General features: G+C 49.0%; 1 protein-coding gene across 6 annotated transcripts in view; it reads right to left on the bottom strand.

Annotated features, from left to right (window-relative positions):
- The window catches only part of RALGAPB (Ral GTPase activating protein non-catalytic subunit beta), a 142874-nt gene extending 125261 nt beyond the window's left edge, over window positions 1-17613 (bottom strand). For 5 of the 6 annotated variants that reach the window (XM_039498168.1, XM_039498170.1, XM_039498171.1 and 2 more), the window contains exons 1-2: window positions 17320-17586; window positions 1842-2057 (exon numbers count right to left, since the gene is read on the bottom strand). In XM_039498168.1, coding sequence (XP_039354102.1) covers window positions 1842-2027 — 186 coding nt within the window. In that variant the 5' untranslated portion in view covers window positions 2028-2057; window positions 17320-17586. Of the gene's footprint in view, window positions 1-1841; window positions 2058-17319 lie in introns of all 6 variants that reach the window. The other variant, XM_039498169.1, reaches the window with a different exon arrangement.
- Window positions 17614-18967: the final 1354 nt, after the last annotated feature.

Here is an 18967-nt window from a genome sequence, read left to right as displayed (position 1 = left end):
AATAGCCCCCTTTTTAGCTTTTAGCAATGAGCTATGAACATATGCATCCCTTCAAGAAGTATTTCAGGCTGTGTGCGTTTATAACGTATGTAAAGGGACAGTCTCCCTTAAGGGACAGGCTGGAGCTTGCAGCTTGGGGATAATCAAGGAGGCCATGCCACACCCTCATGTCAAGCTATATAGAACAGGGGAGGGCAGGGAGCAGAAGCTGGGAAGACTTGCAATCACTCCTGTCCTGAAACCTTACTAAAAAGGTGACATGGTATTTGGTTAGTGTGTGTTGGCTTCTCCTTGCCTCGGGCTATAAAAGCAAGCCCATGCCTCCCCACTTATAGGAATTAAGGAAGGACACACCCACAGCACCACAAGGGGTTTGTGGGGATGGCCCACAACTTTAAAGAAACTTTTTAAACAAACCCCAACTTACAGATTGTAAATCATGCTACCTAGTAGACTTAACATGGAAACAAAAGCAACACATAGGAAAAGCTGTTTTATCCAGCATGTTGGGGAAGTGGGGGGTGCCAGTAAGTGAAAAATGTCGGTTAACTAAGAGGGAGGGAGTTTGGGTGCAGAAGGGAGCTTGGGGCAGTGGGTTGGGACATGGGAGTGCAAGGTGCCAGATCCAAGGGGGACGCCATTCACCTTGGGCAGCTCCCCACAAGCAGAGACTTGTCCCGGCTGCTCCTAGGTGGAAGCGTGGCAGGTAGCTCTGTGAGCTGCCTCCACCTGCAGGCACCACCCCTGCAGCTCCCACTGGCCACAGTTCCCAGCCAATGGGAGCTGCAGAGCTAGTGCTCAGGGTGAGGCAGGGGCAGCACGCGGAGCCGCCTGCTGCACCTCCACCTAGGGGCAGCCAGGACATGTGGCCGCTTGTAGGGAGCCACTCGAGGGTGAGCGCCCCCCAGATCCCCACTCCTGAGCCACAACCCCCTGCCCAAGTCCTCTCCCGCACCCAAACTCCCTCACAGAGCCTGCGCTCCACACCCCCTCCTGCAACTCAACCCCATGCCAGCCCTACTCCAACCAGACTATAAACCAGAATTTCAATTAAGATCAGAAATGCTGGTTTATGGAGTTGTCTGGCTGATGAAGTGCTAGCCTTACTGTACTAACCTACAATGCTATTCAGCTTGTTTTCCAACTAAAGTTTGCATTTTATAACAATCCATCATTTGCTACTGTTGCTAGTTCTGCCTTCTGCTGCCATTTGTTATTAGTAAGGTACACTGACATGACATCACAGCCTCATGAAGTTTATTTCATTCTTAATAAGATAATCAAGACTTTAAGCACTTTCAGTTTGCATTAAACTGCCAGTGTAGCATACCTGCAATTTGACAACAGCCCTTCATACTTTTTAACACAGTGCAAGACTGAACAGACAGGTTAATATATTGTTAGGAAGATTAAATACCCATAATACTGAGAAGAAGAATATGTATTCTGTAATAGGTAAAGACAGTGCACATGTTGGTTATATGACTGACTTTCAATATTTGTCTATTGTGCCATAGGTTCTGAGAAGTTGGCCCAAACTGAAAACAAGGAATTTAGCAATTAATAAAAATTTAATAGCTGGAGAAGCTTACTTGTCTGGAGAGCTATGTATTTCATAGAAAACATAATTCACTGGTGAGGAAAGTAATGGAATTTACTTATGCTATGAATTAGCTGTTGGGAAAAGCCTTCTACAGATCACTAGTTTAGGACTTGAATTGTACTTCAGAAAGCTTGGATTATTTAAAAAATTCAAAGTTACACTGCAGAAAGCTACACAGATCAGCTACATGGCAGTTAACATGTGAACAGAACCAGAACCTCTTTTGAGAAACACTTACTTCTTTATCTGTTTTTAGTAAACTCTCACTCCCAGCTGCCGACGGTGTATTTAAGGCTTGCCCAAGAGGACGCACCACTGCATTTGCCACCTCCCTCCCCACATTATCAGGATAGCTGTGAAGTACACTGGTGTGACCCTGATCATTTTGGACAACAAGATGCAGGGACCTCCACTCTGAGTACATAGTGCCTCTATGCTACACACCAAGCAATACCTGGAAGAAGAAAAAGCAGCAATTATTATATATGCTTATGGTACACATTAATAGAACTCTGGCTAGACGACACAGAACATACCCTATTACACATTTAAAAATGCAAATGAGTGCTTCACACCCATGGAGAATTGGAAAGAAAAAAAAATCAAACCACAGCCATTCAACTTCAAGAGCTCTCTAATATAGCCCAGTGTACCATTATGTTGACTAAATGGAATTTGTCCATGAATGTTGATTACAGGTAGAAAATTAGATATCAGACATCAATCTTAAGACCTCTCCTGCATTACATCGATGGTCCAGTCACTTGAAATGACCCCTGATCTTTCCCAGCAATTGTGGAACAGACACTGCTCTTACTCTAACACCTCTTTTCACTTGAATAGAGGTCAATTCCAGAATTGAATTTAAGCACAGGCTCCAATGTACATGCCTACACATTAGTTCCTGGCAACACCCATGATGCCAAGGAAAGGACACATGACAGATTTCAAGGAAATGGTGGGCTATTAAAATGTTAAGAAGATCTGTAGAGATGATCTTGTGGGAAGGCAAGTTAAATCCTGCCCCTTTACAGCTAAAGGATCCTGGGCTACTGGGAAAGAGTTGGCTAAGCAAATGAGTGAATTGTAGTATGCACTCTCCAACTAATGTTCCACTTGAACAAGCCCCCTCTTTTGTTGCAAATTAATCCAGAAAACTTTCAAACCTCATTGAGTTCTCATACATATTAAAGTATATTAATAAGTATACCAAAAAGACGGTTACTCACCGTTGTAATTGTTGTTCTTCGAGATGTGTTGTTCCTATCCATTCCAGTTAGGTGTGCGCGCCGCGCGTGCACGGCTCTTCGGAACATTTTTACCCTAGCAACTCTGGCGGGCCGGCTGGGCGCCCCCTGGAGTGGCGCCTCTATAGCGCTAGATATATACCCCAGCTGGCCCGTCCGCTCCTCAGTTCCTTCTTGCCGGCTACTCCGACAGTGGGGAAGGAGGGCGGGTCTGGAATGGATAGGAGCAACACATCTCGAAGAACAACAGTTACAACGGTGAATAACCGTCTTTTCTTCTTCGAGTGATTGCTCCTATGCATTCCAGTTAGGTGATTCCCAAGCCTTACCTAGGCGGTGGGGTCAGAGTGAGACGTGGCAGAGTGTAAGACTGCTGAGCCGAAGGCTGCATCGTCTCTGGATTGCTGTACCAACGCATAGTGGGAAGCGAAGGTGTGGACAGAGGACCAGGTGGCCGCTCTACAGATGTCCTGGGTACATGGGCCAGAAAGGCAGCAGACGAGGCTTGCGCTCTTGTAGAGTGAGTGGTGAGGCGGCTAGCTAGCACGCGAGCAAGCTCGTAGCATGTCCGGATACATGCAGTCACCCAGGAGGAAATCCTTTGAGAGGAGACCGGCTCGCCTTTCATGCGATCAGCAACTGCTACGAACAGCTGGGGCGAATGCCAGAAGGGTTTCGTCCGCTCGATATAAAAAGCGAGGGCCCTGCGGACGTCCAGGGTGTGAAGCTGTTGCTCACGAGGTGAGGCATGCGGCTTCGGGAAGAAGACCGGAAGGAAAATGTCCTGGTTGAGGTGGAAGGCCGACACCACCTTAGGGAGGAAGGTCGGGTGTGGTCGAAGCTGCACCTTGTCTCCGTGGAAGACGGTATATGGGGGACCAACCGTTAGGGCACGGTGCTCGGAAACTCGTCTCGCTGACGTTATAGCGAGGAGAAAGGCCGTTTCCCCACGAGAGATAGAGCAGGGAGCACGTGGCCAGGGGCTCGAAGGGGGCTCCCATAAGCTTGGCCAGAACTAGGTTCAAATCCCAGGACGGGGTAGGACGCCGTATCGGCGGGTACAAGCGGTCCAGGCCCTTAAGGAAGCGGGAAGCCATCTGGTTGGAAAAGATGGACCGACCTTCTACAGATGGACGAAAGAGGGCGGAACGGGACTCCTGCACACACGACCTCTGGGCCCAGCCACCAGCTGAGCGAACTGAGGATTGGCTTCGTGACCGTGACTACCATGTCCAGGGGGTCGCGGTGCGGACGGTACACCGACGCAAGCCAAGTTTGAAATGGGCGAAGGCGCAGCCTCGCGTACGTGGTCACGAACGTGCAGGACGCCATGTGGCCCAGGAAGCGTAGGCAGGACCGAACCGTTGTCGTGGGAAAGGCTTGCAGGTCCCGGATGATGGAGACCATCATCTGGTGCCGAGGTCGAGGGAGGCAGGCCCTGGCCAAACTGAAGTCCAGGACCACTCCGATGAACTCCACCCTTTGTGATGGAGCTAAAGTGGACTTCTCGGCATTTATGAGAAGGCCCAGGTACCGAAACAGGGCTAGGATCTCGGCCATTTGACCTGCCACCAGCTGTTGGGATGATCCTCGAACCAGCCAGTCGTCGAGATACGGGTAGACGTGCATGCGACGACGGCGGAGGGCTGCGGCAACCACTGCCATGCACTTGGTGAAGACCCTGGGCGCGGTAGAAAGGCCGAAGGGCAGTACCGCAAACTGGTAGCGCGCATCGTTGACTACGAACCGCAGGTAGCGTCGATGGGGAGGGTAAATCGCGATATGGAAGTATGCGTCCTTCATATCGAGGGCGGCAAACCAGTCTCCCGGATCCAGGGAGGGAATGATGGTCTCCAGGGTGACCATGCGAAACTTGAGCTTGAGCAGGTACCTGTTGAGCTCCCGGAGGTCTAGTATAGGTCGGAGACCTCCTTTCGCCTTGGGGATGAGAAAATATCGGGAATAAAATCCCCTGCCTCGCATGTTGTTCGGCACCTCCTCTATGGCACCCAAGCTCAACAGAGTCTCGACCTCTTGCAAGAGGAATTGCTCGTGAGAGGGGTCCCTGAAGAGGGACGGGAAAGGTGGGTGGGAGGGAGGGGGCGAAACAAACTGAAGGCGGTAACCATACTGGACCGTACGAAATACCCAGTTGTCCATTGTTATTTGGGACCACGCCGGGAGGAAGTGGGAAAGGCGGTTGCAAAATAACGGGGAAGGATCCGGTAAAGAGTCTGATGGGCCATCCTCGGGCGTCCCATCAAAATGTCTGCTTAGGCCCGGGAGGGGCCTTGGAGGGTGCCTGGGCCTGGTTACGCCTGTTGCCCGATGGTCTACAGCGGTTTAGGTGGCCTCTGCGCCCATTATCAGGCCGTGACCTGGCCTGAGTAAATGGTCGGTATGGCTGCTGCCGGAATGACCTCCGCTGGGTAGCCGGTGTGTGCATACCCAGGGTACGGATGGCGATGCGACCATCTTTGAGGGTCTGAATCCTTGAGTCCGTTTTCTCAGAAAAGAGACCCTTAGTGTCAAAGGGGAAGTCTTGCAGGGTGTACTGCACCTCGGGCGGCAAGGTGGAGGACTGCAACCAGGAGATGCGTCTCATGGTCACTCCCGAGGCCAGAGTTCTGGCTCCTGAGTCTGCCGAGTCCAGAGCGGCCTGGAGGGAGGACCGGGAGGCTTTCTTGCCCTCTTCAAGGAGGGCCGAGAACTCCTGTCGGGAGGCTGTCGGGATCAGCTCCGTGAACTTGGACAGGGACACCAAAGTGTCATAGGTGTAGCGACCAAGGAGAGCCAGCTGGTTGGCAATCCGGAGCTGGAGACCACCTGCCGAATAGACCTTCCGGCCCAACAGATCCATGCGCCGTGCGTCCTTAGATTTTGGCGCTGGAGCGGGTTGCCCATGTCTCTCCCAGTCATTCACGGACTGCACCACGAGGGAGTCTGGAGTCGGGTGCGTATACAGGTACTCGTAGCCGCTGGGAAGAACCGAGTACTTGCGTTCCACTCCGCGAGCAGTGGGAGGGACGGACGCCGGTGACTGCCAGATGGTAGTGGCATTCTTTTGTATGGTGTGGATAAAGGGTAGGGCCACCCGCAGCGGGGCCTCAGCTCCAAGCACCCTGGTCACCGGGTCGTCAACCTCACCGACCTCTGCTATGGGGAGGTCAATAGCCTGCGCCACCTGGCGAAGAAGGTCCTGGTGGGCCTGCAAGTCAATCGGAGGGGGGTCCGCTGTAGATGCCCCCGCCACCGCCTCGTCCGGCGAGGAAGACGAGGACAGACCCTGGACCAAGGCCTCTGGAGGTGGTTCCTCCAGGGGGTTGGAAGCCGCCTCGGCTACAGGATGCTCTGCCGTAACAGGTGGCAGTGGAGCCTCACCCGGTGGTGATGGGGGAGGCCTGCTGATCGAGGCTTCCGGCACCCTGCGTTCGGAGCCCGCGGGTCGCGGAGGGAAGAGGAGCCCTTGAGACTCGTGGTAGGCCCAGGGGGTCCAAAAGCCCCACTGCTGTGGTCCATAGTCCTGACCTTGGGGGTCGGCCCGGAGATCTCCACTGCTGCCCGCCTGAGAGGCGACCGAGGGCTGACGAGAAGGCCATGGGGGGGCAGAGGTGCTCAGGGACTGCGCTGTCGATGCCGCCAGTCTGTCCCTGGACGGTGCCGAGGATCAGTGCCGGTCGTCGCGGTGCCGGGAGCGAGACCGGGACCATCGACCGTGCCGGTCCCGGGAGGTGGACCGCGATCTCGACCAATGGCGGTGGGAGCGGCTTCGCGAGTCGCAGTGCCAGGAACGGTACCGGGATCCGGACCTCCTGCGGTACCAACGGTTGGGTGACCGGGACCGGGATCGTTTCCGGGACTGCGACCGGTGCCGAGAAGGGGAGCGGTACCGGGACTGCGACCGGTGCCGAGAAGGGGAGCGGTACCGGGACTGCGAGCGGTGCCGGGACCTGGATCGGCGTGATGGCGACCGTTTCCAGGATCGGGATCGGGACCTGGAGCGCCGTCTATCCCGTCTGTCAGGGGAAGGTGGCCGCATCATAGCCGGCTTGCCCGCTGACTGGACAGCCCGCACCGGCGGTGCCAGGGGCCGGAGGCATGGTGCCTCTGTGAGCTCGATGAGCTCTCTCGCCGTCGAGAAGGTCTCAGGCGTCGACGGGAGAGGCAGCTCGACTGCGGTTGGCACCGGGGAGCAGGGAGGTACCGGACTCAACAGCTCTTGCGGCGCCAGAGTCGACGGTACCGTGCACGGTTTGTGCACCACCACCAGTCGGTGCCGGAGGTGGCTGGGTGAGCGGTCCCGGAGGCTTGGAGGCCGTCTGCGCCGTCTTCCGTTTCCTCGTCGGAGAGAGGGAACGGTGCCGGGACGCCGGTGCCGGCTGCAGAGGTTTAACAGTCTCGGTACCGGACCGGCTCGGGACCGCTGGTGCGCTGTGTGCCGAGGAGGACTTCGGCGCCGCTTGGGTCGGCGCGGCAGGGCTAAGTGCCGACTCCATGAGGAGCTGCTTCAAGCGAGAGTCTCTCTCTTTCCTTGTCCGTGGCTTAAACGCCGTACAAATTGGGCACTTGTCTGGCCGATGGGACTCCCCGAGGCAGCGCAGGCAGGAGTCGTGCGGGTCCCCAATCGGCATGTGCCGCTGGCAAGCCGAACAGGGCTTAAACCCCGGTGCCTTGGGCATGAGCCCGCACCGGTTGTGGAAAAAGAGGGGCCAAGCCCCCTAATTCCCCTTACTACACTAACTAATTAACTAACTAACCTATTTAACTAACTTAACCAACTATATACACTTATCCAATGGAGAAACACTAGGGTTGTGGAGGTGAACGGAGCACTCCACTGTTCCAACGGCCGTCACGGGCGGTAAGAAGGAACTGAGGAGCGGACGGGCCGGCTGGGGTATATATCTAGCGCTATAGCGGCGCCACTCCAGGGGGCGCCCAGCCGGCCCGCCGGAGTTGCTAGGGTAAAAATGTTCCGAAGAGCTGTGCACGCGCGGCGCGCACACCTAACTGGAATGCATAGGAGCAATCACTCGAAGAAGAACAGCAGTATTTCACATATGCCAGTCACTCACACTGTAAACTCTTTGGGGGTAGAGACTGTCTTTTCCAGGGAGGGAGGTACACATATATGTAATATGCCTAGCACAATGGGGCCAGTAAGTGCTACTGCAATACAAGTCATCAAAACCAGTAGTCTAGTAAAAAATACATACAACATGCAGTGGTCTTGATTTTATCCTCTGTTCTCTCAGGGCTTGTCTACATAAGGAAGTTTACTATCTTAACTGCTTGTGTGGACACACTTATTCTGGAATAAGAGTCCATGCAGTGAGCTATACTAGTCTATTATGCCAATAAATTAAGAACATAAAAACAGTCATACTCGAGGAGACCAATCATCCATTTAGCCCAGTATCCTGTCTTCTGACAAAGGCCAATAACAGGTGCTTCAGAAGGAATGAGTAGCACAGGTAATCATCAAGTGATCCATCCCATCATCCACTCTCAGCTTCAGGCAATCAAAGGCTAGAGGGACACAGAACATGGGATTGCGTCCCTGCCAACCTTGACTAATAACCAGTGATGGACCCATCCTACAGGAACTTGCATCTAGTTTTTTTTTTTAAACCATGTTTTGTCCTTCACAACATCCCCTGGCAAAGAGTTCCACATGTGGACTGTGCATAGTGCGAAGCAGTACTTCCTTTTGTTTGTTTTAAACCCTATGCCTATTAATTTCATTGCTTGACCCCTAGTTCTTGTGTTATGTGAAGGAGTAAACTAACATTTCTTTATTCACCTTCTATACACCAATCAAGATTTTATAGACCTCTATCATATTCCCCCATTAATCGGCTCTTTTCCAAGCTGAAAAGTCCGTCTTTTTACCTTCTACTCATACAGAAGCTGTTCCACATACCCCGAATCATTTTTGTTGCCCTTCTCTGAACCTTTCCAATGTATCTTTTTTGAGATCTGCATGAAGTATTCAAGATGGATTTATATAGCTGCATGCTGATATTTTCTCTTACTCCCTGTCCTTTTCCTAATGGTTCCTAACACTGTTAGCTTTGACTGCCGCTGCACATTGAGCATATGTTTTCAGAGAACTATCCGCAATGTCTCCAAGATCTCTTTCTTAAGTAGTAACAGCTAAATTTATAGTTGGGATTTTGTTTTCCAATGTGTATTACTTTGCATTTGTTACCAATGAATTTCAGCTGCCATTTTGTTGCCCAGTCACCCAGTTTTGAGAGATTCCTTTGCAACTCTTCATAGTGTGCTTTACATTTAACTATCTGAGCAATTTTGTATTGTCTGCAAATTTTGCCACCTCACTGCTTACCCCTTTTTCCAGATCATTTATGAATATGTTGAACACCACTGCTCCCAGTACAGACCCCTGGGGAACACCGTTATTTACCTCTCTCCACTCTGAAAACTGACCATTTATTCCTACCCTTTGTTTTCTGCCTTTTAACCATTTACTGATCCATGAGAGGACCTTCCCTCTTATCCCATGACTACTTACTTTGCTTAAGAGCCTTTGGTGAGGGACCTTGTCAAAGGCTTTCTGAAAGTTTAAGTACACTATACGCACTGGGTCACCCTTATCCACATGTTTCTTGACCCCCCCTCAAAGAATTCTAATAGATTGGTGAGGCATGATTTCCCTTCGCAAAAGCTGTGTTGACTTTTCCCCAACAAATGATGTTCATCTGATAATTTTGTTCTTTACTGTTGTTTCAACCAATTTGCCTGGAAATGAAGTTAGGCTCCAGAGTCAATCCTGGCAATTACAGGCTAGTAAGCCTTTTTCAAAAATTGGTGTCACAATAGCTATCCTCCAGTCATCTGGTACAGAAGCAGATTTAAATGATAGATTACATACCACAGTTAGTAGTTTTCCAATTTCATATTTGAGTTCTTTAGAACTCTTGGTGAATACCATCTGGTCCTGGTGACTAATTACTGTTTAATTGATCAAAATGTTCCAAACACCTCCTCTACTGACACCTCAACCTGGGACAGTTCCTCAGATTGGTCACCTAAAAAGAATGGCTCAGGTGTAGGAATCTCCATCACACCCTCTGCAGTGAAGACTGATGCAAACAATTTATTTAGTTTCTCCATAACATCCGTGTCTTCTTTAAGTGTTCCTTTAGCATCTCAATCATCCAGTGGCCCCACTGATAAATTTCCCCATGGAGACAAGTTCTCCATTGTTTGTAGTGTCCTCCACGCTTATGATTAGAATTAATTTGCAAGATTCAAATAGGTGAAAAGAGATTCCGATGTTTGATCCAATGATAATGTTCAGTTTGCAGCCCTGAATCCTAAGTGGAAGACTTAAAAAAAAATAAGTTCAACAGAATCATCAGCTTAACATTTTAAGAGTTCAGGAATAGAGTCTTTTCTTAATTACATTCATCATAAAGAAAAAGTACCATCAGTCTAACATTTTCCTAGGATCTAATAAACTAAGTCAAGACACTGCTAAGTCTGGAATGAGTGCAGTTGAGCAGGCTATTTCTAAGGCTTATCTTTCTAAAAAGGGAAGTCTTGGTGTCATTCTGGGGTTGCATACCCATGGCTGAAGATTTGGGCTACAGTTTTTTGAGTAACCCACATGGTAAGCTTTAAGTTACAGTTCCCACACAAAATAATCACAAGTACCATTTAAAAAAAAAGTCTCAGACTCTCTTCCCTTCAATTAAAGTTTACCGTTTGGATTTTGTTTTGCTTTAAGTTTGATCTACAGGAGGCAGGATTTCACAGCTCCGCTTACAGTCCTAAGGTCCCTAAAAATTGTGGGCAGACACTAATCCAGTGGTTCTCGCTGGGGGTACACAGAGGTCTTCTAGGGGGTATGTCAGTTCATCTAGACAGTCGTCTAGTTTTACAACAAGCTACATAAAAAGCACTGGCGAAGACAGTACAAAACTAAAATTTCATACAGATAGTGACTTGTTTATACTGCTCTATATACTAGATCAGTGTTTCTCAACATGGTGGTGGTGATCGCTTGGGGGGAGGAGGTTGTGGGATGCGTTGTGGGGGTGGAAATCACAAGTGCACAGCCAGCATTAGGGGGTAGCAAGCAGGGCCCACACAAAGCTAAGATTCATGCTGAAGTCGAAACCCAACCCCTGCCACCCAGGGCTGAAAATCAGACTTCTGAAAGGGGTACAGTAGCCTGGAAAGGTTGAGAATCACTGCGCTATCCCATCTTCCAGGAAACAAAGAGGTGAAGGTTAAAGTGTGGCTTGCCAGCCAAGAGAAGTAAAAGCCCATTTGTTCAAAACATTTGCACTCAACTTTTCCCCTAAAAAGAGACTCTTGGCCCAGTACCAAATAACAGGGCATGGCTTGCAGAGACACTAGTCCTTTCAAAGAGCAGGCTCACCACCTAAACAGCTTTGTAAATTAGGAAAGTCTCAGATGAGCAACCCCCCATGCTGGCTTCCCAAAGAGCATTGTAGAAAGCCTACATCTGAGATTTATTTTGCTATTTTCCAGACTCAACTGCTGCCTGGTTTGAGGCAGGGGCCAGATGTACTGCTGATTAAGTCAATATCAAATGTATCAGAGCATAGAGTCTGCAGGAAAGAGCTCTCTCCCTACACCTTCCTAAGAAAGCAATTAAAAAAAAATTTTTTTTGAAGCGGTGGGAGCACAGTGGCCAGAGACCTAAACCTTGGAGAGAAGAGGATGATCACAAGACAGCCAGCTCTTTGAAGGGGAAAAATGGATGAACCCCAGGTAGAAGCAGGGGAGAGGAGGTCAGGAAAGCAGACAGTGCCAACTAGTCTAGAACTGAGGCCTTGTTTACCAGTAGGGTTCAGTGATTAGGGTGCTAGCCTGGCATTCAGGAGACTTGGGTTCATCCCTTGCTTTGCCACACACTTTGTAAGGGACCTTGGACAAGTCACTTAGCAACACCTATTTCTGACAGATGGAGACCCGATGCAGAGACTGTTTTGGTGTACTTTCCTACCTCATAGGAGTGTTATGGGGAGTAACTACAGTTTCTCAGATACCACAGTAATGGATAGAGCGTTATTCTGGTAAACCCCCATATGGACAAGTAGCCTAGCAGAATAGTGCTTTTTTTCATTTTAGCTTAAACTTCTTCACAAGCAACATATGGTAACCCTCCTCCCCACAAAGAGGACTCATACCGCAGTAAGTGTGCCCACACACTGTGTGGAGGTGTTATACCAGTACAACTATATCAGTTTAAAGTCACACCTTAGGTTATACTGAAAAAATTCACATGTCACAAGGCCTATGTAATCAGTGTGCCAGCTTTGGAGGAAAGACAGGAAATCCCAAATCCCGATTATTCTGAAAATCCATCATGGGGCACAGGATAACCAAACCTAGGAGCGACACCACCAGCAAGTTGCAGCCTCCCATGACTGGCTCCATCCTCCCTAGCAGCAGAGCAAAGTAGCAGCCGTTTTTGGCTTGATTTCTCCTACCATCTTCCAGGGATGAAGGGAATGAATGTACAAGGGGAGGATGTAACTTTGCTGTGCGTGGGTAAAGGACAGTCCTGGAAGCAGGACAGGAATCAAGAAAGGGCAGGGCCTTCGCCGGTGCTCTGTACTCACAGCTGACTGCCTGATCTTAAGGATGTGGAAGTTTATGTGCATCTAATAATGGCTACGTATCAGAATTTTTTGATCTTACTATGTAAAAAGGTTGTTTTGGTCAGTCTTGTAAAAAAAAAAAAACACCAAAAAACAGTAGAATTTGGTTTTCCTGACTGCTGCGATTATTTGGTTATATGGATTCAATCTCATGGTATTTCTTAAGAGCCTGTATGACAACGCATTTGCCCCTGAAAATAGTTTGTGCTTTGGTATCCAAAAAGCCTAACAGAACTTGCTCTGATGCTGAAAAAGATCTTATGTCAGATTCGAGACACGATTTTCAGATTCCATACATATATGGACAATTTTATAGTGCTCAAAAAAGTGTCAGAAAGATTGATTACCAGAAAGAGGTTTCCTCTAAAACCATTGCCTGGAAGAGTTTACTGATCAATAAAACATTTGTAAATGGTTTATAGCCATGGCAAGCTGACAGAGATGAGACTTTAAAATATACATTTTACACACACAAAATTTTTTTTTTTAAATATTTTGGTGTGTTCTTGAATTTTAACTTTATAAAACCACTAAAATTGATCCAAAATAACAGTTTATAGTTGTACTCCAGCGCCCTGTCCCTATGAAACTTGGGAGGATATTCAAGTTTCATAGTGATATAATCACCACTATCTTCGAATTCAACTTGTTATTAACACCCAAAGTTAAAGAGAAAACATCTGAAAAAATATTTTCCTCCACCTAACTTCATTAAACTATTTCATAGCCTCTCAAATTTGGAAACAGGAAGTGCTTATGTCCTCAGAAGAAGCACAGAACAAAAAACATCGTCTCAAATTTCACAGGGAACTACAGAGGAGGTACAAATAATAACTTTGTTTAGTGGAGCAATTGAGAGGTTTTGAAGCTAAAATATTTTTGTTTAACTTTATTAAAACTGGGGATCTATTAAAATATTTTAATAGGACAGGTCATTTGGATTCTCATCTTGCTTCCTCCACATCCATTTAAATTCTGGCATGATTTTAGTAGCTGTTATCTCAGAAACCACTGCAATCAGAAATTAATGTTTTGTCAGTTGAAAACTAGACTTCCCAACTGCTTTTTAGCAAGCATAAAACACTGATTTCTTGCTCTTGCAGTTCTTGTGGGAGAAGCCTCTATATTTAAAAAAAAACAAAAACAAAAAAACCCATCACCACACACACAAAAGACAGAAAAATCAAGAGATTTGGGTTTTATTCCCTGCTCTGACAGGCCTTGGGCAACCAACTGTGGCCAAAGTCTTCAACTCTGGCTAACTCAAACTAAGCTCCTCAATCTATAAGGTACTTACCTTTAAAAAAACAAAACAAAAAATGTGGCATGGTTTCCTGTGAGCACCTACAATATCCAATTACTTCAGTGGACTTTACAGGCATTCAACTTCCAAATCAAACCACTTAAAGTTCATCTCTATTTAGGAACCTAAATTAAGATCACAAATTTCAAATGCAGTGTCTAGTCTCCGTAAAATGGGATAATAGTGCATACCTACACCATAGGAGGGCTGGGAGATTTAACATGGTTTGCAAAACCATTTGACATCCTCAATTAAAATCCCTATAGGAGGGCAAAATATTAGGACATGTGGAACTGCCTGAATTCCTGGGACAGAGAGGCAAAGCCTTCCGAAGCTTCAGGGGGGTAACAAGACTGATGCTAGAGTAGATACAGAATGAAAGTCAGCTGGCAGATGTGCAAGACTAAATCCTGAAGTCAGGATGGTGGAAGTTTGGGGGCCACTGCTACAAACTTTTGGAGAGCTCAAGATGCACTCTGGAAGATTTTATTCCAAAAGAAGGGAGTCTCTTCTCTCTCTCTCTCTCTTTTTTTTTTTTTTTAATTTATTTCCCACCTCCTTTCAATTCCACTTTAACTACCCCTTTAATGTGCTGGAATCTGCCCCTTTAGAAACTGCATTTACTGTCACAGGAGATGTTTCTGCATCTAGAAGCCTAAGGGCATGTCTACACTACAGCTGCACACTGCAACTGTCCTGCTATACTGTAAGCGCATCCTACATTGACAGAAGGGGGTTGTCTCATGATGTAGTTAATTCACCTCTCCAAGAGGCAGTAGCTAGGTCAACAGCAGAATTCTATCAACCTAGCACATCTACACCAGGGGTTAGATTGACCCAACTATGGTGCTTAGGGCATAACATTTTTCCACAGACCCGAACAATGTAGCTAAGCTGATGTAATAAATAGACAAGGCCTAAGTCTTGTTGAATGTTAATGGGACTTAGGTTCCTAAGTGCCTAAATCAGTATGGAAAATTCTATCCCTTGTCTTGTTTTGCTCTCCCATTTATAAATCACGCCACCACATTTCTCCCCACCACCTTCATCTCTCTGTCAATTAAGAGTGTGACTGAATGACATGGTTGCTTCTGATGGTAGGGGGCAAGCCTCAGCAGCCTTGAAGCTTACTTCCAGTTTATGTCTTATATTCCTAAAAGCTACCGGCAGGGATCAGGAAGGGATTCCTCCCTCCCCGTGTATTCTAGGTTTGTTTGTTTTAATCTCCTTCCTCTGAAGCGACATGGATGGCCACTGCTGGAGATGGGACATTGGACAGGGAGGGTCAGGGCTCTGAGATGGCACCAAGTATTCTCTCTCAGGTGCTTGGCTGGCCAGTTCTTGCTCACATACTCAGGACCTAACTGATTGCCGTATGTGGGGTCAGGAGGAAAATTTTGCCCCAGGGCAGATCGACAGCGACTTTGGAGGTTTCATCTTCTTCTGCAGTATGTGCATGCGGGTCACTTGCCAGGATTATCTCGGTATGCCTTACTTAAACATTTCCCAACTATTGACAGGGCCGTAAGGCATTGGTGCACTTCAGTCCCTCCTATTCTCCGCATGTGGCACATAACAGTCTAGTCTCCTGAGGGCCACGGTAATTTCGTCTGATTTCAGCTGTTGGGTTTAGTGTGCAGGTGCTGGGTGTAGGGTGACTAGATATCCCGATTTTATAGGGACAATCCTGATTTTTGGGTCTTTTGCTCACATAGGCACCTATTATCCCCCCACCTCCTGTCCCGATTTTTGACACTTGCTATCTGGTCAGCCTAGCTAGGTAGTGTTGGTGACCTGTGCTCCACAAGACATCAGACTAGATGCTTTGGTGGTTCCTTCTGGCCTTAAGCTCTAGGACTATGACTTGTACCCTCCAGTCCAATCTCCTGGATGTATCAGGGAGCAATGCTGAAGTGGGTCTGCTAGAGAGAACACTTCATCTCTAACAGGATTGGCTGAGTTCAGCTGACCCACTCCAGCTTGTTCCACTGGAACCTTCAAAGAAAGATCGGGGGGGGGGGGGGAATCTTATAAATTAGCCACAAGAATGAGCACTTGGCTATTAGTAGGTAGGCTAAATTTCTGTAGATAGCACTTCGGCCATTCATGAGTCAATAATCCCAATACTTTATAAACCAGCTGCACCATTTCTTCTGTCTCTCGTTTTAGTATCAAGATGAAAACCTTGTCTTGTGTCTCTGGGACCTTGAAGTAAAACTATTATCTGAAAATTTGGAGTTAATCTCAATACTATCTAGTCTACAGTCACCTTCCATGCTTCTGCCATTCTCATAACTTTGTCATACAACAGCAGAATTCACTGATACCAACAGTTCTGAATATCGGCTGTGAAAATCAACAGTCATGAAAGAACAGGAGTACTTGTGGCACCTTAGAGACTAACATTTATTTGAGCATAAGCTTTCATGGGCTACAGCCCACTTCATCGGATGCATGTAGTGGAAAATACAGTAGAAAAAGCTAGTTTTCCTGAGCAGCAACAACAGAGGCAGGCACTGAAGTTATTCCTGGGGGAAATCTAATGAAAGGGGAAAATAACAGAAACATTCCTTGCTCCATCAATATACACTGTACTCCAACTTGCAGCAATCAAGGAGCTGTGGACAGGGGAAGAGAGAGGGAAAGATGGCCCATAGAAGGTGTGAGGAGAACTTAACATAGGGAAATAGATTCAATTAGTGTAATGACCCAACCATTCCCAGTCTCTGTTTAGGCCAGAGTTAATTGTATCTAATTTGCATATTAATTCGAGTTCAGCGGTTTCCCTTTGGAGTCTGTTTTTGAAGTTTTTATATTATAAACCCTGACTCCTAATAATCTGTTCAAACCCCTTTCTAGTTCATTGCCTCATGCTTCGTTCAAGGGCACTTTTCTGTTCACCACCCTCTTGCTCTCACTGTATCACTTCAGCCTAAGCCATAACGTCTAGTGTAGGCATTTGCCAACATGCCCGAGATGTAGGCAGCTGCCCGCGCTGCCTACAGGAGGCCGCTGAGAATCGCCACCCCCCGTCAGTCCCCAGGGACCCGCTCCTGAGCCCGCTGCTTTGCCAGGATCACAGCGGACCTGCCCCGCCGCCCCCGGTGTGCAGCGGCCAGCAGGGTGCCCAGGACAGGCGCTGCCTCCAGAGATGGGCCGGGCCCAGGAGCGAGGGAACACCGTTCGCTGCGGCGGGAACCGCGCCCCTCGCGGCCCGCGAGCTGGCACCTCTCAGCGCGAGCAGCAGGCGACACCCCGCAGCCACCCCGCGCAGGGCCGGGCCCAGCCTGCCGAGCTCGCCCTGGGGCAGCCGGCCACAGCCCCTCTACTCGGCCAGGGCCTGCAGCCACCGCGGCGCCCGCAGCCCGAGGACGGACGCGGCCCACCCGCGGCCCGGGCCTCCCCAGGGGAGCTACCGCGGTGCGGTGCAGTGCGGCCCGGCCCGCTCCCTCCCCGCAAGGGCGCCCAAGGTCCGTCGCTGCCCGCCCGGAGGGAAGGGCCAGTTACCTGCGCCGATGGGCCCGGCTGGCATGTCGGGGGCAGGGCACCGCTCCGCCCTCAGGCGCCCGGCTCCATGGTGCCCGCAGTGGGTGAGGCCGGCGACACACCACAGGAGGCTCCGCTCAGCTCGGCTCGGCTCTCTCCGGACACTTCCGGCAGCGCCAGAAAACTCACCTTGGGGAACCCAGTTTCTCGGCACACGGGGCGCATGCACCACCCCACACTGACTGCTTCGCGAAATAAGTTCTCCCTTATCTGCGATCCACTTTTTGGGAAGTGCGCGTGCGCGTGACATTTTCCTCGTTGTCAAATAAGTCTCTAGCGTAGTCGTTTGCGCTTGCGCACTCTATACTGTCAGCCCACTTTCTCCACCTTTCTTATTCTTAAAGGGACAGTGCGCACTTTGACACGCCCTGGAGTGTTGCCCCACAGATTACCTTTAAACTAAGGGTATGTCTACACTACGAAATTAGGTCGATTTTATAGAAGTTGATTTTTTAGAAATCGATTTTATACAGTCGATTGTGTCTGTCCCCACTAAGCGCATTAAGTCGGCAGAGTGCATCCACAGTACTGAGGCTAGCGTCGACTTTCGCAGCGTTGCACTGTGGGTAGCACAGTTCCCGCAGTCTCCGCTGCCCATTGGAATTCTGGGTTGAGTTCCCAATGCCCGATGGGGCAAAAACATTGTCGCGCGTGGTTTTAGGTACATGTCGTCAGGTTCCCCTCCCTCCATCCCTCCATGAAAGCAACGGCAAACAATCATTTCTCGACTTTTTTCCTGCATTACCCATGCAGACAACATACCATGGCAAGCATGGAGCCCGTCAGCTCGCCATCACTGTACGTCTCCTGGGTGCTGCTGGCAGACACGGTACTGGATTGCTACACAGCAGCAGCTCTTTGCCTTCGCGGCAGCAGTACGACTACTAGCCGTCATTGTCGTCTCCTGGGTGCTCCTGGCCGACCTCGGTGAGGTAGGTAAGGGGCGCCTGGACAGACATGGGTGGTCCTGGCAGACCTCGGTGAGGTCTGTCAGGGGTGCCTGGACATAAATGGGAATGACTCCAGGTCATTCTCTTCTTTAAGTTTTGTCTCATGGAAATTCAGTCCTGCCTGGAATATCATGCGAACTGGAGGCTTGTGCCTCAGGCTGCTCTCCCAGCCGGCAGCACCATGCAGTCACACCTACCCCAGCCTACCCCTTGCTCCCATGGCTCATGAAGCCTGAACAGTAGTAAGGAGCAGTTCAACTATAGGCTGAGCAAGTGCAGAATGGTGATAGAATGTGCCTTTGGACATAAGAACATAAGAACATAAGAAAGGCCATACTGGGTCAGACCAAAGGTCCATCTAGCCCAGTATCTGTCTACCGACAGTGGCCAATGCCAGGTGCCCCAGAGGGAGTGAACCTAACAGGCAATGATTAAGTGATCTCTCTCCTGCCATCCATCTCCATCCTCTGACGAACAGAGGCTAGGGACACCATTCTTACCCATCCTGGCTAATAGCCATTTATGGACTTAGCCACCATGAATTTATCCAGTCCCCTTTTAAACATTGTTATAGTCCTAGCCTTCACAACCTCCTCAGGTAAGGAGTTCCACAAGTTGACTGTGCGCTGCGTGAAGAAGAACTTCCTTTTATTTGTTTT

This window comes from Mauremys reevesii, linkage group 13 (assembly GCF_016161935.1).
Source record: "Mauremys reevesii isolate NIE-2019 linkage group 13, ASM1616193v1, whole genome shotgun sequence".
Lineage (NCBI taxonomy): Eukaryota > Metazoa > Chordata > Testudines > Geoemydidae > Mauremys > Mauremys reevesii.
Note: the sequence above shows the minus strand (reverse complement) of the source record. Positions and strands in the feature narration are given on the sequence as shown.